The sequence below is a fragment of the Balearica regulorum genome, chromosome 5 (assembly GCF_011004875.1).
Source record: "Balearica regulorum gibbericeps isolate bBalReg1 chromosome 5, bBalReg1.pri, whole genome shotgun sequence".
NCBI lineage: Eukaryota > Metazoa > Chordata > Aves > Gruiformes > Gruidae > Balearica > Balearica regulorum.
The window spans coordinates 31,143,961-31,168,954 of record NC_046188.1 but is presented as its reverse complement, the minus strand read 5'-3'; the positions used below and the strand labels follow the sequence as shown (position 1 = coordinate 31,168,954).

At 36.8% G+C, this 24,994-nt stretch overlaps 1 protein-coding gene across 3 annotated transcripts in view; it reads right to left on the bottom strand.

Annotated features, from left to right (window-relative positions):
• PRKD1 (protein kinase D1) overlaps positions 1-24,994 on the bottom strand; it is a 159,330-nt gene that overhangs the window by 23,356 nt on the left and 110,980 nt on the right. For 2 of the 3 annotated variants that reach the window (XM_075754072.1, XM_075754075.1), the window contains 8 exons: positions 24,265-24,425; positions 21,447-21,470; positions 10,400-10,610; positions 8,650-8,727; positions 5,025-5,229; positions 2,387-2,510; positions 1,514-1,591; positions 297-576 (listed from right to left, as the gene is read on the bottom strand). In XM_075754072.1, coding sequence (XP_075610187.1) covers positions 297-576; positions 1,514-1,591; positions 2,387-2,510; positions 5,025-5,229; positions 8,650-8,727; positions 10,400-10,610; positions 21,447-21,470; positions 24,265-24,425 — 1,161 coding nt within the window. The remainder of the gene's footprint in view (positions 1-296; positions 577-1,513; positions 1,592-2,386; positions 2,511-5,024; positions 5,230-8,649; positions 8,728-10,399; positions 10,611-21,446; positions 21,471-24,264; positions 24,426-24,994) is intronic. The other variant, XM_075754073.1, reaches the window with a different exon arrangement.

The following is a 24,994-nucleotide window of genomic DNA, read 5'->3' as shown; positions in this document are numbered from 1 at the left end:
AGGCTATTACTCATGTCAGCAATACAAATGTGGATGAGATGTCGTACTAGTATAACAGCTATTTGCTCACTAATGAATCTGCAACTTGTATATTAAAACAGATGTCCTACTATAAGCTGGAAACACACGGATGAGAAACTGTGGTGTTTAAACTAATATGCAGACAGGTGAAAAGCCATGACAGAATAGCCTTTACTAGCTGTGCAATACTTCCTTTCAACATGTGCAGAAGATTGAGCAATGTTGTTTGTGATATGACTATACTTATCTGAAATGGAGGAAATGAATAAACTCACTGTGCAGGCTGGGTCCTGACCCAGTTGATGCCCCTTTAGGGATGACCGGCATCAAGGCGTGCTGTATTGCCATCTCCCACATTCGTGCCACATCGATGCCAATACCGCTGGTGATAACGCTGTTGTTCAGTGGAACACTTGAGACGTTTTCTATGTTTTCTCCAACGTAATAGACTATATTTGCTGTGCTTATTTCAAAACAATGAGGATTGGCTCCTTGAGGCAGCAGAGTGAAAGTTTTTGCAGGTTCCAGAGACAAAATTTCAGACAATGGGATTTCCTAAAATGAAAAAATATTTTGCTTTCTGTGTAAAGATTATCAACATACAAAACTAAAGCATGAACTTTATTTAACTAATTTATTATATTAGCTGTTTGTTTTAACCACATGCTTCTTGTAGAAACAAAAAAGGCTCTTGTAACCTGAAACTCCATGACACAGAGGACTGTTGATGGTAAAATACTAAATGTTTCATTCCAAGACAAAGTAGAACTTTAATTATTTAATTAAACTTATCAAAGACAGCAGTGAGGTGCCATCACAAAAGGATCACCCATATATCAACAGAACTCCAGTAGAAAATTAAACCTTGTTGATTCCTTATTTAATAACATTTATTTGCAATACATTATTTACAGAATAAATCTATTCAACATGAAGATTCTAAATCAACCTTTCACATAGGCATAAACTTGATTGTTTCATCTTGAGTAACATTTTGGGCATGTTTCACTGATATATTTCCTTAAGAGGAAGCTACTTTCCATTATGAAAACTTATTGCAGTAATGCCTAAGGAGTTTAATGGCCTCAGGTAAAAGGATATGAGCATTAAACAATCTTTTACAATCAAAATCACAACATAATGTCCAAAGGACAGTATTAAAATAATATATACTATACCTAATTGTTTGGAAAGAATTTGTATTATGAATGACAGAATGTCAGATAAGTTTCTTGGCAGAATTTGTCACGGGTAATGAATTGCTCCTGTATAAAAAGCTTCCATTTCCACATGTCTTTTACAAGTCTTTGTGAGCTGACAACTTTCTCATTTGAGACTTATAAAAGGTAAAATGCACATATGCAGCTTAAATAATGAAAACAAACATAGATGAAAGTTATACTACTAGAGTACTTTAGTAAATATCTATTAATTCAGCAATTTAGTCATTATATTCTGTTAGCACAAAAAAAGATTGAAAAGTATTCCTTACTTTGTAATATTTGCTTTCAGTATCATTTTGAAAAAGTGTAATGCATTTGCTGTCCAGTCTCCAGTAGTGTCGTTTCCTCTGCAATGAAAAACAAGGGAAAAATCTTTCTAGCGTTTTCCAAGTAAATTATTGAAATGTTCATTTCTCAAAAGCGTCACTTCCAAAATGTTTTGCTTAAGTTTGAAGAGATGAATTGTGAATGATAAAGATTCATTTGCTAATACAAAACTTTTATGAGGACTTTATATTTGAGTTTAGGATTTACAGGGCTACCCTCTGTTATTTTGGTAATAATCTAGCTCTGTTCAAATTGTCCAAGTTTTAAAAATTTAAGATGTCACTTCAACATCTGCATTACATTCAGCACAATTTGCTACAGGTATGCTGCTAAAAAAATTATACTTTCTTTTTGTATCAGTTATAACACCGCAGCTGACTTTAGAAAGCCACATACTGAAGTCTTTATTCCTGTTTCAGCAGCTTGGAATGCAAATAACTTTTTTCTATGCTAAATCTTTTTTAGAAAAGACTCAATTCACCTAGTAGTACGATATCTAGGAGACTGCAGCTGGAAGGTAAAGCTATTTTCCAGAACCTCTAAGGTGTTAACATTATTTTTTACTTTCTTCAGAATGTCTTCACATTTGGCTGCCTATGATAATGCAACTGACATATTCAGGTATTTTTTTGTGTGTTTTAACTGTCTCCTGTTTCTCACAAGCAGTGCCAGTCCTCAGTTATGACAAGACTCAGGATTTCAGGAATCACAAATACTGCAAAAAATGAGTGACTGTAAATTATCAAAGTATTGTTAGGATTTGATTCCGTACTATCATATGTAGAGTAAGACAAGTCTTCCTTAACATTTCTTACCAGTGTGTCCTTGCTTGTATAGTGAACCATCCAACCCTCCTTCATTACTGTGCTACTTCTCCTTTTTGTGTGCTTCACAGATTGTACCACTCTCATTAATGGAATATTGTTGCTGGTTGAAGGGCTTAAGAATAAATCAATAAAGGCTTTTAAAAAGAAGATAACTTTGGACAAAAAGAAAAAGATTCTTTTAAATTAGAAAATATATATATACACACACACGATATCCACATTTATATTTATCATCACTATCAGACCTGGACTGGACACTATTTTGTTTTGTCACTCCAAGTATCTTGAGATTACAACGAAAAAAAATTGTAATGCTACACCAAGAGAATGTCAGAGACCTTCTGAAGGCTTACACACACACACACACAGTTCCCCCCCAAAATATTCCTAAAGATGAGATAAGAAGATGGGCAAATGACTAGGGCCTCAGCTAGGGTGTGGGAGCCATAGCTCAAGTCTGTGCTATGCACAATTCAGACCAGCATTTGATCTGGAATCTCTCATAACCTAAGTAATCACTGTCCATCAGATTACTGTCCTGTGATCTTTCTGGAGTTCAAACACACAATGGAGTGATGATGGTTTACAGAGTAGAAAACGTGTCACGTGCCTTGCTGTGCATACCCTGGCAGGGTACAGCAGAGAATCTGCTGGATCGACTCAGAGAAAGAGGTTTAAGCTAACACATTTAATCCTCAAAGACATAAAGTGAAGTCCCACTGCCTTGCACTCTGGGGTATGCACACTGAAACTTTCCACGACTCAGCTGACACACAGTAAGTCGGGAAGGCATGGCAACTTGACAGTATGCCTGACAGCACCACCAGAAATCTGGAATATCTAGTTGGAGAGGTGTAAGAAATAACCAAGCCCATCTTCCCGCTTTCCTTGCTGTTAGAGTAACCATTCCTAAAGCAGGTTCTACGTAATAGAATACGGACTTACAATCTACTTCATTGCTAAACCTAAATGCTTAGTTATTTCTGGCAGAACTTTAAACGGAGATGCTGCATTGTACGTGAAAGCACTGCACAGAGAGCTTGTGTTCTGTCCTGCTGGCAAAGCTATTGGTGCAACAACTCCAACAAAATAGGGCAGGAACCACCCAGGAAAAGAATAGTATCTTAAGTTTCCACAGTTGTTGTGACTGTGAATGTCTGCAGATGGCCCTACTTTACTGTAATGCATCCTGGAAATAAGAATCATTTTATGAATTGGCAGTTTCCAATCAAAATGCAAAGTGTGCTGTCTTAACTACATGTTACAGTCTTAATGAAACTTTAACATGTCTTTTTTTGCCTAAAAAATGATCAAATGAGCTGCAGTTCCTATTTAACTATTCTTGTCTGTACTGACAAGAGGTTTACTTTTTTTATTTGCCTTTTATAGATCACTTAAAAATAACCCATGGATATGGACATTACCCTTAGAAATAACTGGGAGAAAGTATTACTGGAAATACAGGGATGCCCCTCAACTAAGTAAAACATGTACCTTGGTTATCAATGTTTTTATTAGTTGTAATTGGCTATTTATATTTTGAAAATCTGAAATGTGTCCATTTAATACAACTTGAACATTCAAAATGTTATATGACAAAGATTTTATGATATAAGAACAGGCTTATATCCCAGTGATACAAGGTGTCTATGCAGATGAATATGACAGTAGGAAAAACAGTTCACTGCTGTGGGAGGTAAAACTGCATATTAGTGAAATGGATTGCTTTCTATTAGTGCAACAGGTATATGTTAGTAACAGAGAGGTAAGGGGAATGCGTTACTGAAACAGACTCCTAGTAAGCAAAATACAAGAGACAACTGCAGGTCATACTGAGACCTGTGAAAGAAAAATATTCTATAACTCTTCAAGGTACAGATCCTTTGCATCAAGGAAATTATAGCTGAAAGGATCTTAATTCATTTTAGGTTCCCTGACAATGAATAAACCCTACTTTCTCCCTACTATTCTGTATAGTTCCAATAAGTGAATAATGTTTTCTTCTCTTCAGACATTTCTGAGGTAAGTTGCACAACTCAATTCCTATTTTCCTTCCTGATTAGTCATTTCAAACCACTAATCTCTTTTGTAACTTGCTTCAAACTACTACTACAATTTTGTCAAACTTTCCTTCTTTCTAAAGGTATCTAAAAGTGCAAACAATTCATCTAGAGCCGATTATACCATAACCACTTACACAATTTTTTATATTCTTATTTTTGTTCATTTAAATGACCAGGCATGACACTATTAGTCAGGGAAAAACGCTTGGGAAAATAAGTAAGTAAAAAAAGATAATTGTTCTCTATTGCTCATGCACAAATAGTTTCACAACATAATTTTTGTAAGAGCACAGACCTGTAACAATTACTTGTGCATCAGTTTTCAGTGGCTACGTCAACTTGACAATAATTTTTAAGCTTCTCTTAAATTCTTAATGCATATATTCAGTGAAGCAATCTCATTGCAATTGCAGAACCACTACAGATCACAAGCTCTCTAGCTCTCTCCATTCTCAAGGAGTGAGAATAGGGTCCCCATAGATTCCACCTTGAGCCCTAGCCATGATATTACAAATACATACAAAAGAAAAGAAGCTGGAAGGTAGACTCACTCCCCAGCTCACCTGATCATCCTGTTAGACTCATCGTGATCCGGATCAGCATCCTGCATTTCCCCATTGTCGCTATGGCATCCTGTCATCGACATCTCAGAATCATGAGCTATAGATTCTTCCATGTCATCTATAAAACCACTGTTTCTTTCACTGTCATTGTCGTCACTCCCTTCTTCCATGACCACATCAGACTCTGCCCCAGGACTAAGAAGATCTGGAAAATTGTTTCTGAAGTTATTATCTGAAAACATACAATACTCCAATCACAACATACTGACACATTCTGAGCTTCAGAAAAACTCAGGTTCTCTTTGGAACTCTGTTGCCTGGGTCTATCTCTACTCAGGACTCTGTGTACTGCTGAAGTGTGGTTTTTAACCAGTCATTTAGAAAATCACTACAGAAAGCTGGAAATGCATCAAACCAAAATATTTTCAGAAATACAACTTTCTACTAAAAAATGCCAAAGTGAAAGCAAAATTTCTTATCCATGGACAAAACATTCTATAGCCGTTAGCTTTATTTCTGAGATCTTCTGGCAGATTTTCCATACAGCTTGAACATTGTATACTGGCTTGATGGCTGTTGGCAGGCTACAGCTGCAAACTGATGCTAGAAAAGCAGTAATTTCAAAACTAGGAATTTTGTAATATGATGATGATGATGAACTATTGAAATAACTCTCAAGATAATTACTTATAATATGAACTACATTTTTTGGGGGAAAAGATATTTCCTTTGCACCAGTGTTCTCTGTGAAGGCTGCACAATATGGCACAGTAATCCACACTATTGAAATAACACTCCCTACCTTTAGAAAAGAAATATTAAAAAGTCCAATGTAAGATAGCATAGAAAAATACAAAAACTTATTTTACTATGGCATAGTATTAATAGTATCTTCTAGCTTATATGTTAAACTTTCCAGTTTCAAAATTGGATATGCCTAAGCAAGACCAAAGTAAGAAATAACTGGTTATTGCATTGCTGCTTGTGAATGGATTTATCTGGAAGACAGAAAGGAAGAGAAAACTTTAAACTTATTTACCTAAGGACTTACATGACAAAACCAACCAAACAAAACCCTAAATCAAAACATAAAATAAAAAAACAACAAAAAAAGGCATTTTGTTGAAACTCTAGCTGCTGCTATATAGGCTGTGATTGAACATGTCAAAATCATCAATCCTGTCAGAGAGTAAAGACAACATTAGTTTTTCTGAGATGTTTGCAGTGTTTCAGAAATTTGAAGTAAGGTTAAAATCACATGGAAGACATCAACTATTTTCACCAAGAAACTTTTGCTTGATTGTGTGGAGGAAGATTCTTGACAGTCAATGTAGACGATGCCCTGAAAGAAAAAGCACACTGAACTGGCTGACAGCAAAATGTTTTGAGTTGATGGTATTTCACTCAAATTGGAAGTGCATAGCTGAAAGGTTTATTTCCGTGTACAGTAGTCTTAAAATATTTGGATATAAGTTACTGATGTGTGATTAAGAGACACATTATACTTCATCTCTAGCAGAAACAGTCATCCAGTCATGAATGACACCTTACAGTACAAGGCTCTCTCTTCGCTATTCCTACAACACTTTTTTCATCTCTATTTTTAATAAACCCACAACCAGTTAAAAATAACCTCCCACATTTAGTATATACTGTGTTTATTAATGAGACCATACTTGTAATTTTATTGCTTCAGCTCTTCCTTCACTTACTATTTTGGGGAAGATGTATAACACAGCAGATGGACAGAGTGACAGATACTGCATTTTATTTATTAAGTTTGAAAATAATGTGAACCAAATTACTGTAAAAATAGAAATGAGATACCAGGATGAAATTGCCTTTGATAATCCTAAGGACCGTACATCAGTCATTTAGCACACACAATTAAGAGTTCTATTTTGACGCTATGGATACCACACTATGGAAATTATTTGGTGGGGAAAAGCCAAATACTATAAATTTTAAGATGGAGAGCTTCAAGGAATAGACATGGAGTAAGCTTGGAGTACACGTTCTCACCCCAAGTGGCTTTGCACAAGCTTTTCCCACTCATCTCTTCCTCAGACAAACCATCGCTTCCCATCAGCCCAGCATCAGATTCCTCTGTAGGAGGCAAGTCAACAATAGTGTGCGCAAAGGTGGGGAACAGGCACAGAGGGTGTGTTGGACGGATGAAATACAGCTGCCTTAGATGGAAAGAGGGAACTTCAAAGAGTAATTCAGAAACAAATATAAATTTTGTTCATTTAGTCCAGCTGTCCAGAAACAAGACTTGCCTTCCTGTCTTCTCTTAGCACTTTTGATCAACCCTGTTTTGCACTCCTCTCTAAAACTGCACCTATGCAGGAAAAAATTTATCATTGATAAGCAGATTTACTTACTTTCTCTGACTGCAAATGTCAGGGAAAATTCTATGCTGTTATCAATGGAATTAACATATCATGGTGTTTGTTTAGCTCTTGGATTTGAAAATCAAGCCATAAACTTTGATAAGCATTGTTACTTGCACTCCTGAAGAAATAGTTATGTTACGAGACAGTTAATGGTTAAGTGAGGTATAAATGGTTTGGAGGTGCATCAGAGAGGACATGCAGTAGGAGTGCAATGTCAACCTTCCAGAAAATTATGAACCTAATCATGTTTGAAGTTGGATACTCAGCATCTGAAATATTTTTGCCTACACTACTTGTCATTAAACAGAAAAACTTTGTAGTAATACAGTCACACTACTATGAGAAATACTATGAAAAGTATTAGTTAACATTCCCAATTCTGGAAATTCTTGATATCTCTTCAATAAAGTAGATCACCGATTTAAAGTTTGAAAAACTTTATTGCCTAATAAGGCAATACTTTATTAACCTCAGATGCAGTTTAGGCTGACAACTTAACATAGTAATATGCATTAGAAACTGAACACATCACCACACTCCTCACTCCCTTATCGCACAGAAAAGTGACATTTTCAAGGCAATCAACAACTCCTCTACAACCACCCTGTTTTTCTCCAATACCGTCTGTCAAGCCTACCCATACTTTCCTATACTTGACACAAAACCGACAGCACGTGTATGGGAAAATCGGCAGATATTCAAGCCTTTATTTCTGGCAACTGATAGGATTAGTTCTACACCAACAGTAAGCAGTGGAATTTTTTCCTGGATGACCTTCCCAGTTCTTCCAGGTATACTTCTCCTTCTCAGGAAGATTATCATGAAACTAACTTTTGTTTCCTCCCCAGATCAAAAAGCAATTCTGAGCCTGTATCTGACAGGTGAATGTCAACTTCTCACACATGTGGCTTTTTGCTGTACTTTGGCATTCTGCATTCAACAGGCCGTGATCACCTGGCCATTTTGCTGCTGACACCAAGTCTGTGGCACAGGTGAGCCTGTCTGTAGTGCCACCTATCTGGATGACACATGCTCGGAGCTGATGGTGTATGAACCACTCGTAGGGTTCCTCCCACACTTCATCTTCGATGGACAACAGAAATATTGTGGAGGAAAGGCCAGTCCCAAGCAATAGAAAATGTGTCTTTGTACAAGTCACAGTTTTACATTTCTCTTTTATTTAACTGATGGTTTAAACAATGACAGAAACACTTGTTAAGGCAACTTACCTCCATTAATGGCAACTTCTCCTAGGCAGTTATTTGGCACTTTAGGAGCACAGCGTTTGTGACAGTTGAACCTACAGTCTGAGAAGAAAAAAAACGGATACAGTAAAATTATTTCTCTTTTTCTGTGACGCAATTATATTTCTTTCCTGCTATCCAGCCTATAAATGTCAAGCCCTACCATTTCACTCATACAAAGTTAATGTGTCCGGAGAGCGTTCCTTAGGCTGGCTGCACACCACCTGCCAGTGGAAGGGACAGGATGAAGATGCTAGAAGTGTGCGTCCCTGAGGGGAGAGGAACGCATTACTGAGGACAGTTGAGTGGAGGCACTAGCTGCACTCAAGCATGTGCTCTACTCTTCTAGGGGAGCGACTGGGAGACCTGAGTGCTTGGCTGCAAAGCCAGAGCTCCTTTTCCAGTGAAAGAACCAGATCGGGCTGCAGTATATCCACTGCAGCTGAAGAGACTGACTACATACCAAATACTGACGACTGAACAATGAAATAGCAGAACCCTAGCCAACAGTTATAAGTGAGAAAATATTTGTTCTTTACATCTCAAAGCAACTTTTAGACAGCTTTCAGCGCAGGGTTCCTTCAATACCTTCCTTATTTTCCAGATATTTTTATTTCACTCTACCTTCACTTTTTTCCTGTCCATAAGTAACACTTTATTAGATGTCATCTTAACTGTTTTCTTTTGGCTTACGGAAAACATTTTACTTAAACTAAGAGCTGTAACTTATTAACACACCTGGAAAAGCAAAGCGTCAGGAAGGAAGAAATATACTAAGGTTCTCTATATCCTTGTAATTATTTAACTTCAGATTGATCCAAAAATCAAATGAGGTACAGACGTGCCAAACTGTAGGCAAATAATTTGTTAAAAAACTCAAGTTAATATTTGCTTATGCCACTGGGATTCAAAATGAACTGAAAGAGGTGATGCCTTCATAGAGGCTTTGCTTTAGTTGAATCACATCTTAAGTTCAATGAATGCAACTTTGAATTTTTGCAGGGTGTTAGTTCAAAGAAGCAACACAAAGTCTACTGATAATTTTATACCTTATTATTTATTTTAATAGAAGGAAGGTGATTTTAAGGATCTGGTAGCCAATGTTATCTAACACCAGCATGCACAATGCTTTGTATTTATGGGCACTCTCAGATAAGGTGAGCCAGTAATCTAGGCTACAATCCAAGGGACTTGATTCACTTCAGCACCTACTAAGGTACAGCACCATGAGACTTGAGAGCACATTAGTCACATTGAAAAAAATGTGTTTTTTAATTTCTCATATAAGCTTATCTTATTTTATTTCCATTACAACTCACCCAGACCCCTGAACTGCTGGGACTCAGGCACATGCTTTGATTCAAGTATAAGACTTTGTCGATCAAAAGCAATGAAGGTGAGAATACAGTCCTTTGTGTTAACTATTCTGCTGTAACTTCCTGTGAGCACAGGCTCACCTAGTGCCAAGTACAAGATAATTTACACCTGAATGAAAAAGATGTGAGCTACTGCAGATACACCTCAGGGTAAGAATGAACAGCCATGCAGCCGGCTCCTGCAGAACAGCAGTTACTGTAATTTTGATTCCAGCTTAATCCAAAGTAATTGTACATGTGCCTACATCTAGACAGTTTAGTGAAGAAATCATGAGTAAGGCTACATAGTAACTACTCAAATGCTAATTTACTAATTTTATTATGCTTAGCTTTTATGTTCCTAAAGGGCGTTTACTTACCTTTGCACTGCAAACCCTGTCTAAAAAGCCCTTTGAGAAGCTTCTTACAGTACTGGCAAACTGTTGGCCGTGTGTAAGAATGGATGACAAAAGTGTGAGGCACTTTAACCTTGGACAGTAAGATCTTGTCTAGCTGAATAGGCCGTCCAATGTAGGACTGTGAATTTGATCTCTTTTCTCGCCCAGTGAATGATTCTGATGGCGTCTTTTGCTGTGAAATACATAAAAAGAACATTTGAAATAATCATGATGTACTTATTTCTAAAAGAATATCATATGCACATATTCACTCACCTCAAGAACAGTAAGTCATGTGTCATAAAAAGTAATGTAAATGCTTTAAAACAGCAATAGAACATGCAACATACCCCTCTCAGACTGCTTTTGAAAAATTTGAATGATATCAAACAATATCTTTGCCAACACTACTATCATACATTTCACACTGTGACTGAAACAGCTTTCTATTTAAAAATACATTTTTTTAAAACCAAAATGAAAATATTCACTAAAAATGTCTCTGAAAGCATTTTGTGTTGTGATAAAAACACAAGCCATTTTTACCTCTCTTATTTTCTGTTTTATATCAAAGGTAACTTTGAAAGGCTGTATTTTTTGTATAAACAGTAAGAAAATTATTACCTTATTCTATGTGCATGTAGGTTTTTGATAGAAAACAGATTAGTATTTTCCATCCCCTTTATTTATAATTTTTGCTATTGCTAACCTTACCACATTTAGATTATGCACAATAGATCACAATAGGTATTTAAATGAATATATATATATAAATATGTATGAAGTGAGACACAGTGTCTAAGGTATGGAATCAAAAGAATTCCTGAAAGAAACGAGTTTCTCTACTAAATTCATTGAGATGTAAATATGGTAATTATCCCAGAACAACTGACCCAGAAAACTGCCTTGTCCTAAGAATCACCCTTGAGAAACAACCAAACTACATGCACAGTTAATATGGAAAGGACATTTAAAACTCAGCATCTTCTCACCGTCATCTGCAAACAATCTGATAACTGAAGGCTAGAAATAAGTCACTCCCAGTGAGCCTTGCACTGTTCTAAAAGCTGTAGTAGCTGAAACTTCAGATTGGCCTAACTTGAAAAACTGTTTTGTTTCAAACTAATAATGTTATAGGAAATTCTTCATCCGAGAAGGCTGATTGATTATTATTTCCTGGTCACCAAAATACAAAAACACATTTCTGTATGCTTCTGTCTGACAATCTTGGAGTAATGAGGAATTTAAAAGTAATTTTGATGGCAGAAAAAATTAAGGAGTTCCAGGCTTTGCCTTCATAGTGTATTTGCCATATGTAAACAACAAAAAAATCCCAAGAAGTTTCTTCCTTCCTGTCCTGGTTTCAGCTGAGAGGATTGATTTTTCTTCATAGTAGCTAGTGTGGGGATATGTTTTGGATTTGTGCTGGAGACAGCATTGATAATATAGAGATGTTTTTGTTCTATGGACCTGTTGTTGAGCAGTGTTTACGCGGGGCCAAGGCCTTTTCTGCTCCTCGCACCGCCCTGCCAGCGGGATGGCTGGGGGTGCACAAGGAGTTGGGAGGGGACATAGACAGTATAGGTGACCCAAACTAGCCAAAGGGGGTATTCCATACCACGTGACATCATGCTCAGCATAAAAGGGGGCTAGCCAGGGAGGGGCGGTAGCAGCTCCAGAACGCGTGGCTCGGGGACAGTCCGGTTTCGGGATAGGTCTGAGTGTGCGGTCTGAGTTGTACGGTCCTCGGGTGAGAAACTGCATTCTGTATCACCAGTTTCGTATACTCTGTTAAGTACTGTTTTGTTTTGTTTTGTCTTGTCTTCCCCTCTCCCTTTGCAACCCTAGTAAACTGTCCTTATACCAACCCACCAGGTCTTTCCTTCCCATTCTCCTCCCCATCCCACTGGGGGCGGGGGGGGAAGTGAACAAGCGGCTGCGTGGTGCTCAGCTGCTGGCTGGGGTAAAACCACGACACTTCCAAAGATCAGACAGGTTTCTTACTGTGCAGATCAACATTTTTCTTTTGGTTATACTGCAGAACTAACTGTCTTTCCAAAGACACACATGCAATAGATTTGCTGAACATTAGAGCTACCCTGCTAACTGACAACAATGCCAACATCACATGCTTATTCATTGTATTAATGGAGTCCTGTCAAATCAAGGAGAAATATGCAAAATACATTGTATGAGCCAGGTACGTGTGATCACCACAAACTAACTAGATTTAAACAAGTATAAGAAAGTATCTGTCTTTATCACAACTAACAGTGGAAAAAGTATGAGTATGTACTTTGATATTATGTGTTTACTTCCTGAGTTTTAGACCTTCATGCTCTGTAAAGCACTTATGCATATGAGAAAAAAACTCAAAGTAATGTTAGTTTAGGACTAAATTAATTTAATATATGTTAGTTAGCAACATTGTTTGCCTAATATTTCCAAGGCAGATTGCATTAAGTCTTATGAAGTCAACATGAACAGGACTTTGGTAGGGAGGGTAGAACCCCAGCAGGAAGGAAGAATGAGCCCACATATACCGTGCGAACTGCATTGCTCAGCTTGTACAAACTACCTGCAAATTACATCCTCAGTACTTGTGGACAGGACGAAGCTCCCAAGAGGACCCAGAAATACTTATGGGGTCCTCTCAGTCTTGTACGTAGAATAGGGGCGGGTTTGGCGCAGGTTGATGGTACTTCACTCTTAGTGCAGTGCCCTACAAGTTACATTCTCAGCCCTATGCTATGGTCAGATATCTAGCTCTGGATATGCTCTTCAGTCTCACAATAAGAACAGTTATACATGTGACATAGTACATTTTAATATAAGTATTTCCTTTTTGAATAAAGGAATTCTTTAAAGAATTGCCTTAACTCTAATCACCACCTGCAAGGAATTAGTCACAACAGCTTGCTGTCTTTGTCTCGAATATAGACATTTGGTGGACTTTTCACTCCTAGTGACACCATTCTCTTAAAATGTACTTTATTTGAAAAGGAGTAAGAATTTCTAGGGGGAAAGAGTTCTATTGTTTGCTTTCATTATGTCACTGCAACAAATTAATATTTCAGTTTACTGTTCTTGCCACTAGAACTATTTCTTGACAAACTTACTCTTGTCTGAAGTACAAGTGATCCAAGTATCACCTAATATGATGATCTCTCTTAGAACCCTGTCTAATATCACCTAAACTAAATCTATGTTGTATTGTCATTCTTTGCCTTCATTTTCCAAATTATTGTCCAATCAAAAAATATTCTGGCAACTGAATACAGCTAAAAGCTCTTTAGAAGTCCAAATTACCTACATCTAGTTAACCTAATGCTCAAAAGATTTTAGAAAGCTGATTTGGTCCAGTTTTTCCTCACCAAATGTCTCATAGGTTATAGAAACTTCAGCAGTGGTGCTGAAATGCACTGAGACTAATCCCAGGCACTCACAGGATTAAGAGAGAGAGACAGGCTTCCCTACAGCTTTGGCTTTGACCACGGAGATGAACTGCCTAGATGATGTCCGATCAAATCTCAGGTGTGATGCAGTATGAGTGTGGGAAAAATTATTTGCTATATTTTTCGCTTTTTCAGTTTGATGGCAAGTTTCTCAGTTTTAATGAGCTAGTATATGCTTCTGGATGGTTCTAAAAAAAATGTCAGGTTGCACAAAAAGTGTGCTCTACACTAACTCAATCCGTTCTGAAAGATAATTGCAGCAATCATTCATCATATCATCAGTTTTGATCAAATACCAAGTTACTATTGATATGGTTTTTGTCCTATAGTTTATTAAACTTATTTTTTGAAATCTGTATCGGTCAATGCAGTTATAATTTTTGAAGGATTTACTTCAAGTCTCATTTGACATGGCTGCCGAGCGATGTTAGAGAATAAATGACTAACTACATTTTTGCTAGGAATTTAGAAGTGTTCCTACCGTTCCAGCAGAAACGGATACTAAACAAAAGATAAGCACTGGAAGACCTACTGCAGGATATCAAGACTGGTCCCTATCTACCACAATTTAACATGATTTTACTATTCAAACTGCTGCTTGTATTTCTGTTAAAAATAATATATTGAGAATGCATAACAAGCTCAGTAACGTAAAAACAAAATTTCACAGCCTTTACCTCAAAACGAGTAAAAGGAAATAGGTAGGCCTAAATTCATTCAAAGAAATTGTAGAAAATATTTGTCAGCTTTTTCTGTTTACAGAAGTATTTCAGCTTTTCTTTGCCATTCTGCAAGCACTGGGCTGCTACGCAACAGCAGCATAGCACTCCATGTAACACACCCGCAATTCTTAATTTACAGTGTCTTCAGGTCAAGAGGTAAAGGTGAGTTTCACCTTCTCCCTTACTAGAAAAGACATCAGCAGTCATGGATCCGGTCTCCTGCACGCCCAGGACTGATACGATGGACTCACGCCCCTTCCCTCATCCAGCTGAAGGCACCGTGACCCCCTGCTTCTGCTCAGAGGTAGCAAGGGAAGGGAAGCTGGCGGCAGCAGCAGAGAGAGAGGTCACTCCACACCCGGCTGATGACCGATTAGGAGGAGGAGTTCTTCCTCCATCTTGTCAATGAAAAGCTTCTCCTTCCAATATCTTCCAAAACTCCTGTCAATATCCCTCAACTTTAAGTTTCAGCACTCCCAGCATCAGACAGATGCCTCAATTTAAAGTCCCTGTAAGAAAAGGAAAACAGGAACTATCCTATTTTAGTGCAAAAGCAAGAATCTCGTCCACAAAGCACCTTCTTCTTCAGCCGGTGTGCCTGGTTTGTCAGAAAGATAAATTAGTTTTTCCTGGTAGTCAGCCAGACTACTGAGTCAGCAAATCTGGAAACTTCCCAGGAAATGATTGCTTAACTGGATTACACCATGGAAACTAACAGCCTGCGTGGCTCCAAACACTACACAGCCCTTTAGCACAATCATCCCAGCAAGGTAATCTATACTTTAACTGCTCAGAATATGATTTTCCAAGTGACAACAGCACAAAGAAACATGTGCAGATATTTAACTGTACAGATGTCCAACCATGCCAGTGACATTGATCTCATCCAGAGACTTCAATTCAATTATGCCTTAAACTATGAGAATATCTAATAGAATCCAGTGCTTGCTTACTCTTTTATTTTGAAAAAAAAATTTTGTTTTTGTTTTTTTTTTTTAATTCCAAAAACAGAGAGATGCCAAGCTTTTCTCCAACATAGGGCATTCTGCATGACTCTTATTAGCTGATGTCTTGCCCCTCCTTCTTGTTCAATTTCTTCAAATTTTTTGAATATACTGAAGCTACTTATGGTTTGTGGTGAGCTTTGTTAAAAGCTATTTAAGGACACAACAAGTTTGTCTACAGTAGCCAGAAGCGCAAAGTCATTGTGCAGAACACTGTCATTGCAGGAAGGAGACAATCCTCCATATAACTGTTACTCCAGAGGTAAAATCCCTCAGCAGGAGATCCCTCTGTCTGTGTTTTTAACTTGTCCAAATCCATTGCAAAATAAAATTAAGAAACTGAAATAAATACTGATTCCCTGCCAATGGATTCAGCTGTTCTCTTTACCCGGGTGAGTCTGACTGTCTTCTAGCACCACTTCTATCCCTCCCAGACGAAGAAATCAAAGAAAGTTTAGGGAGATGCTGAAGGGACTAGTGGGAAGCAATAAAAGCTGACAGCCTGGATGCAGAGTTGGCCTCTTGGGAGCAAAGACAAGGAACAGCCCTGCAATCCAGCTCCACATAAAACAGAGTGCTGTTTGCCTGTCTTCTTTTAAAAAATTTCAACAGTCCCACTAAAAATGTCCCAGGGATCCTGACAAAACTTTACTGAAGAGCTTCATGTGCTAGAAGAGTCAGAAAATAGATACTTCAATTTTGACATTTGATGATCTTATTTTAAGCCATGCTTGTAGAAACACATTCAAGTCAGTCAATTTCACTCAGAAGAGAATAGGCTACATGTCATATATGGTCCTAAATACATAACTTTTCAAGACTGTTCACAAAGAAGCGCTAACCTTTTGTAGGCTCAATATCTAAAAAGTATGGTGACATTATTCCTGTACTTTACACTGAGATATTAAATCAAAAAACACACAGGTATTCCCACATTTTTGAAATGTTTGCCTTAACAAAAGAAGCAAACTAACACGAGCTAGATTTTTAATTTACTTGGACAACTGAGAAAAGTGATGTATATTTAAAAAAACCAAACAGCAGTAACTGTGCGCGTGAAGTTTCATTTTCAGCGTTGAAGCACACTTGTTGAAACACGCATTTCCTTCCTATACTGAAAGCAGAGGATAAAGTCATATATGTTCATATACAACTTCTTCACAGGAAGCTACTGTCAAATGACGTGCTAGATATCTATGTAACCACAGGAACTACTGTGTTTTAATGCAATGCAAATGTTGACTTTCTTTTACAAATTAAACTATGTGACTGTAATTAAGTGAATTCAAGGAAACAAATCTTCAGTTAAATATACTGAAATACCACACTTAGAATGCAATCAGCTGTGTTGTCTTTCAAGGCTTTTTGCACTCTTCTCTTTAAGTCAAGTGTATGATTTAATCCTACAAGCACCATAGTTAGATAACTCTGGTCTGAAAAACACTTCAGTGTCACATGTGTAAACACATCAAAGAACTGACTCCAGTACAAACTGCTAATATTAAACTATCCACAGATGGAAATTATTATGTACCCTGTTCCTCCACTCAGACATCAATATAAGAACGGTGGTATGAATGTTCTGTCTGTAACTTGCCTTATTTTGTAAAGTAAGGGGAAGATTACTGGGTTTCAGCAGTCCTTGTGTGACTATGCCAACTTCTCAGAGTGAGGGATTTCCCCAAACAAAAGCCCTTTGTTGACAAAGGATTTGCTAGTGACAGGAGGCATATTAGGGCTCAGCTAGCACTGAGCTTTTTTCCTGCATCTTACAGACCCAAGTTCCTCAAAGAATCTTAGGTTTAGTTCGATCTTCTATTATTGGGTTCATAATTTTAATTATAATAATTTTAAGTAATAAAGTATTTTCATGTAAGTCTCTTGCACTACTAGAATGCCGACATCATAAGCCAGACTCAGCAGCTCAGTTGTGCCTACTGCATAGAACTAATAAGAAAGAAATAAAAAAGGCACATACCATGATACACAGGTGGCATCGCCAAGTTATAATTCAAGAAAAAACCCTTCAGGAAATCTTTGTACAGTTCTGGTTCACCCTATCACATATTGCCTTTTTTTCCCCCCAGTGTCTGCATAAATGCATCCCATCTGATACCATCTCTATACCATCCTTACCGAATCAGCGATAACCAGCAGGGCTTTGGGCTTAACCACAGTCTCCGGTTTGGAAACAGTTTTGGCACTGGACAGGGGAGGTCTAGCCAAACCAGCTTGGCAAGGCTTGTCCAAAGGGAGGAAGTTTGGGGGCAGCAGGGTGTTACCAATGTAGAAAAACAATCTTATATATTAGAAGGGAAAGCACCATTGACTATGTTTGAGCCAGGTAAGACGAGATAAAAGGTTGCACTGATTGCCTCTATTCCTCAAAATACAAATTGCACTTTGGGATCTTGTACCATTTCACAAGACCCAGCACTAAGATGATGTTTCAGAGATGGTATAGGAAAGAAAAATGTGTGCTGCAGGGTTGTCAGTTTTTTGCATTTTCAATATGTGCAAACGCTTGTGTTAGTATTTAGAAACTACAAACACTTAGCTCTGCATGTATGGTTGCTTAGACGTACCGTACACTCCTAAAGAATTCCTACTGTCACAGTCGCAGAGCATCTGCAAGTCCTCAGTTCAAGCCTCAGTTCAAGACTTCTATGATGGATCATAAGCTGACAACTATTATTATTGTATATCTTTCCTAAAAACCAGCGGATTTAAGAACAAGGTGCAATTACCTGAGGACAAGAATAACCTGAACCTCTCGCCCAAGCTGAAGAACCAAACAGCCATAAAACCTCTCCAAGGGTTTATGTTGCACTCAAAAACATCAGCAGACATGGCACATATGAAATTTCAGAACATGTACATCTTAAGCTGTTTACCATCTTATCTTCTACCTGTCTTCCCAGATATTTGGAAAATACTAGGTGCACAAGTGATACAATATTTAATGCTTTCGTAAAGCATTCTTTCAACTTAAAATAATTAACTCGATCATCTTTTAGATCTCATCTAATTGTAATGAACTTCTGAAACAATCACACTGGTGCAAATTAGGTCAGCAAAGCTCTAATGTAGTTTGAAGTAGTCACAAGAATTTCAGTCCTACAGTATTTAGTGCATGGCAGCTAGTACAGGGACTACTATTATTTTATGGCACAGCAGTGTGTAAGGTAAGCCATTCCAAATTTACTTGCTGTATCCTACAATGTTTCAGGGTTCAGTTGGACTTTGCATGTCATAGACATGCCATGCTTTAAGAAAAATGAACTACATTTTTAAATGGTTTTTGTTGCGTTATTGTTTTAATATTTTAAATAATTGTACAATAGCAAGAAAACTAAAAAATAATACCTAAAAGACTGTGGAATTAACTTAAATTCCTATTTAACTTTCAGTGTCAGATTCACCGAGTTCTTGATTCTCAGTTCTGTTCAGTGCATGACCCTAGATACACCTAGTGAATCAATGTCAACATTACTTAGGATTGGTTTAGTTCACAGCTTATATTTTACACTTTTAGTATTTTTAAATAACATCTGACTTTGGACCTCAGAAAATTTCCAGGATCACTCCACAAAATAGCATAGGGGTTTTTACTAAACAAACAAGCACATTGAAAATAAGTTCTCATAAAAGAGAGAAGAAAATGTACATCACTGGAGCATGGAAGGATAACTCAGGGGTGACAAGAATAGAAGGTAACTATGAGTGGTATTAATTCAGAGTTAACTTGAGTGTCTTTCTTCAAGAGGAAATATTAATTTTGCCTCTGAGGATCTTCGGTCTAATGAACTCTACTCTAGCCACAGAAAAGGACTCCTACTAATTACAACTCGCTTAAGGCAGGAAGCTGCTCTCAGCTGCAACACCCTAGCTCTTCCTTAACCCCTCCCTCAAGGGCTCCTCTTCTCTAGTCCAGTGAGCTGGGGAGGCACATGAGGCTCAACAGGGAAAAGGAACTGGGAAAAGGAGATACGTCTTCTGTCTGAGTGCGGAAAAGGAAGGCTTTGTACAGTGGGAATTTTGGAGTCACTGGAAATGAGGACTCCTTATTTCAGTGGAGGGAGAGGAAAGAGCAGCTGTATTAAGAGCTGGGTACAAGGGAAGAAAGAGAAAATGGCCACCTACAACTCAAGACAATTCCCTCCCAGAGACTCCACTGTCCTAGTTCTGCAAAATCACTCTTCTATATATAGCTGAGAAGCCTCAAGCTAGCTCTGCTTATAACAGATTTACAGAGGCAGGCAACACCTGGTGCTTTGTATTCTGTCAGTGATATGTAAATAGTCTTTTTAAATAAAATTATTTAAATTTTAAATTAAGTAAAAAAAATTGCTGATTCTTCATCAAAAAAAAAAAAAAAGATAATATGTAAGTAACTCTAATATTGCACTTACTTGTGCCCTGGAAGACACAGCATTCCTATTTTAAAGGTAAAGCTCAGCTAGGCTTTTTCTGAGAAATTACTTCTGATGTGTCTATAAAATTACCTTAACACATCACCATTCATCACTTCTAGAAGAATGAATAAGTTTACCAAAATAATGGAAACATATATAAAAATAAATAGAAATAAAATTCTATTGTGTCATATAAATGTATTTTAAAATAAAAAGATAGATGGTTAATATATTTTCTTTTTACAAAAGAAACACAATTTTGTTTTTCCTCAAAAATTTTTTTCATTACTTTTTATTTTTATTTATATTTTTAATTACTATTAATTTACAGTAATCTATCCAGATTGATGGATTAATCATTTTTCAGATAGCACATACTTAGAATAAAATTATCTTAGATATTCGAAAACCCCTGTTCTATATATGTTTGTTTGTATTGTTTTATGGGTATTCTGTGGAGTTGTAATTCTGGGGCACACTATGATACTTAGGCATACTACAATGAGAATATATGTGTTTTAGGAAGAAATAAAGTTATTTTCTTTTTGAAGAGATTTCTTTTGAAGATGTTTGGCCATGATAATCTTCATTTCAGCGTAAGAAAGCATTGCTCAGGTTAACTATGTAGTATTTCTAAAAAGGAAAACATTTGCAAAGCCTGATCTTCTCTGGCTGCATCTCAAATATATGCTGCAAGGGAAAGGTGCCAACATTTCATAGTTTCAAAAACTTTTGAAACTTTAAACATGAAACAAACTTCTTTGGAAAATCCCTATTGAAAGCCAAAGAGGACAACCTTTGACATGAAATACTGTTTCTCATTAGACTTGATACTCTTTTTATATATAGCTGTAACTTAGTTGTACACTGTTCATGTTATTTCCACAGAAATACAGAATCCTTGACTGTTTTTGGTTTTTTTTTTCTATGAAACCATATTCTGACAAAAAGCTATTACAATGCATTATGGTATTAGAAGTTTATTGCCGGTGAGCACTTAAAGGTCAGGTTTGTTCAGCTTAAAATAAAATGTTTATTTTCTACATTGCTCCATCAAATTCCCAATGTTCTAAAAGTGAAGTTAAAATTTTCTTTCAATGTGTTACTACCAGTAAAAAAACCAGCTTCAGACCAACCAATGACCTCTATCATGCATAAGAAATGACAAAGCCACTTTTGTATCAAAATATTTTAATGTTAGCTAATTTTACTGTTTAGTATAAGAATTATGATCTTCACTTTGGAATCTGGACTTTGGGGTCTCACACTGAGTTTACTCTTTCTAAAAGAAAAAAAATGCTTTTGAGTTCTGAAGATTATAATATACTAATCTGATTAAATTCCTGCATTTCTTCACATTGACACTGGTAATCATAAAAGAGGATGCTCCTGATAGTATGGTAGGGAGTAGAGTAAATTCAGTACATACATACCTCATAGCCAGGGCTGACAGGAGACTGAGACAGGAAGTTGGAAAGAAGAAAAAACAGAACAAAGAAATAAGGGGGAGAAAAAGACAGAAAACCATGTTACTTTAGAAGCAAGCAGGAATGTGCAATTATTTTATACTCTCATTCTATGTTATAGCATAGAATGCAAAAAAGAATTGCATTTGAGCTATGATAGGTAGAAAATCTGGGTTACCTCCTCCTAGTTCTACATGTTTTTAGCATTTCTGTTGATGAGTTGTACACTACCAAGTTAAGAATTTAAAAAAAAAAAAAAGAAAAAAGATATTGCCCAGATTTTATTCTTTGAAGGTAGATCTTTAAAGCTGCACTTAAATGCAGCTCCCAGTCAATTTTCAGCTCAAATGAAATGCTTTATTGGCAAATGAAAACACTTATACCCAAACTGAAACTGTGTCTGCATGTAGTGGTTCCCTATGAAAGGATAATTGAAGTACCCTTTGCAGGATTCCACATTATCCTGTCTCAAAGATTTTTCAAATGCCACAATTTCATAAGTTAGGGTATAATTCCTTCACTTCATAAATGGCATTTTTCTAGAAGCCAGACTTACAAGGTAAATTTAGCATTGTGAACTACAGTTGGCTTCTTTCTGGTTCACGCATCGACAAAAGGTTCTGAAACCATAACTTAGTTAATAATTCCATCTATGAAAGGTCTCCAGGAACTACTTCTCTCTCAACTGCTGTGACTTTACATAGTAAATAGGGATAAAAATAACATTTATTTTAGTCCTATTTAAAGAATTGATAGGTATCTGATTGAATTCAGTGGTCCCAAACAGAAGCTATATTTTGTTACCAGTGATTCAAGTGCCACACCAATACTAATACTGAATGATATGATTTTGTGAGCAAGGATGATATTTTTTAGTATATTCACACAGACTGTAGAAAAATGAAAGACATTCCAAAGTGCATGCTTTGATTGGTACCACAGTATAAACTGCCATAAAACTTATCTCACAAGTACTGCAGAAGAATGGAGTCCAAAGGACAGATCTGATACAGGAGAAGTGACAAAGCTTATGCACACTTAAAAAAAAAGGGGGGGGGGGGAATTGAAACACATTCAGTGCAAAAGCCCAAAGCAAAAGACATATAGAAGCCATAAGTGAGAGCACTTCTGAAAATCTGGTAAATGACACCAGGATTTCCTGAAATAAAGGTGAAATCAGAAAGCTACTTCATTTCTCTAAGCTAAAGCCCATCCCTGTACCTACTGTAAACATATTTTCTTTCTGCTTGCACGCGTGTGTGTGCGCATGTGTAATGTTCTGAATCATCAGCGTGGGTACACTGATGACTACAAGCTCTTAGAGAAGTATAGCCTGCAGTAGATATGAAACTTACTGTATTTCTTCACTGGCAGTTTTAATGTTTTCAACAGTTTTAAAATATGTAGCTTTGCAAAACAGATATTTCATATCAGAATGTATCAGCAAACAAGAGAGTCATATAATTAAAGATGTTTTCTTGTAACTCTACAGTGCAATGAGTATTTATAGAGAGTATACCAGGACACTCATTCATACAAGTTTTTTAACCAAATTCCAGAAACAATTCAGAATTAGGGCCAGCTGTCCTCAAAATGTTCTGTCTTGGTCTGAATAAGTCAGCATTTCTGACACAACCTACTGAGAATTATGAATAATCTATAAAGATTTCTTGCTGCAGTTTTTGCAGAACTTAAGCACCTTACTCATTTATGCAGCTTTTCAATTAAAAACACAGATTCATAATGTTAACCTTAATTTCCAAGTAGCTTCAGACTAATGATAATCAGTAGCATAAGTACATAATTATGGTTCGTAGATGGTACTGCATGTAACACCAGGTCTACATCATTTGCAACAGTGTCCTTTTAGTATGTCAAGTTTAATAAGTTTAATATTCCAATTGAGAGGAAAACATGATAATTGTTGTGTGTACTTATAAATTCTTTCCTCTCTTTCAAACCTTCAGGTTTTCAAAACTTTCACTTAGGAGTGGATTCATTCACACACAGTGTAAATTTTTAACTATTCAAGTATATTTTGACCATGAGGATTAAGAGGAACAAATATGCCAAAGAAAAAAACCAACATATCATTCTAATTTACTCCCATCATTATATTTTATTCTCAGAAGAGTTTTCTTCATGATGGAAAACTACTATATTAAAGCATATACAAGTGTACCATGTATTTACATGTGCCTGTGTGTATACATCTACATATACATCTACACACATATACATACATACATTCACCACAAATTCTCCTACTCTCTTCTAAACACTTATAAATAGGCTAAATACACAGGCTCCAACTAATTAATAATATATAATAATATTCATTAGTATAGCCTTGACTGTTACATGTTTGATATGGTGGCTGGGTCACAGTGTTCTTCTGAGACAAATCTTTCCTATATCATAAACCAATGGATATAATGGTCTGATACAGAAGAAATTCAACTTCTAGTTCCAGAGAACACATCCTCCAATATGTAACTACTCACATTAGCATGGGTGGAAGCTTTAGACCTTCAAAATAACCTAATTCTTGCCAAAGGGAGGAGACTACTGGGAGTATCAGAAGTGCCACATACCTTAAACCCACATACCTTAAACTGGTGACCTCCCTTTTACGTCAAGATGCCTTTTCTCATAGCAACGCTTTATAATTTACATACCACCCTCCTCTGTAGTCTATAACAAGCAAAACTAGATCCTACAGCACTAAATGTCATTGTTTCTTATTAGCAACACCCATGGCCTCTATAGCTAGGGAATCCCATACCAGAAGGGCTTCATCCGGCACGCTGGGCGAGGGTTCTGCAGAAACTGTCCGAATGGTGCTGACTCCTGTTAGGGAAACGTTTGATAGGCGCCTCTTCCGTACACCACTGCAGTTGTTAGGGATTTTAAATGCACATCTCTTATGGTAATTTAGACCACATCCTGAAAAGAGAAATTTAAACCCATCTATTTATGGTTTATTACTGGAAAAAGCAAAGAACTATTGTTTTTTTTCAAAAACAACAAGAATTCAAACCCACCACCCTTATTTTTCATTAAACTTTCTTCCTCTACTCTGCTGGTTTAGCTCCTGTATTCTACAAATTTTAGAGAGATGATATTATAAGCTCCAAACAGTTATATCTATAACCAGTGGTTTTTTTCTTTGATTTTTCAAAAATCTATGGTCTAAAACTGCCGGAAATTTCTGGGATCAGCACTTGGGAGGTAAGGTAGTCTTTCATTGAAAATGGTATATTCCATTGGATACAGTCTGCCAGGAGTCAAACAGTTGAGGCAAAATGAAAAAAGATATTACAACCTCATATGGACTGACAGTAATTTCAGTTAAATGATCTGAATCAATGTGATATAGAATGAGGTACAGGCTCAGGTTCACAAGGGAAGTGTAATATACAGAAAATCTTTCCTTAAAAATACATATAGACCAATTTTTTTGCACTTTAGATTACAGAGTCATATCTAGGAGGCCTCAGAGCAGTCAAAAGGAT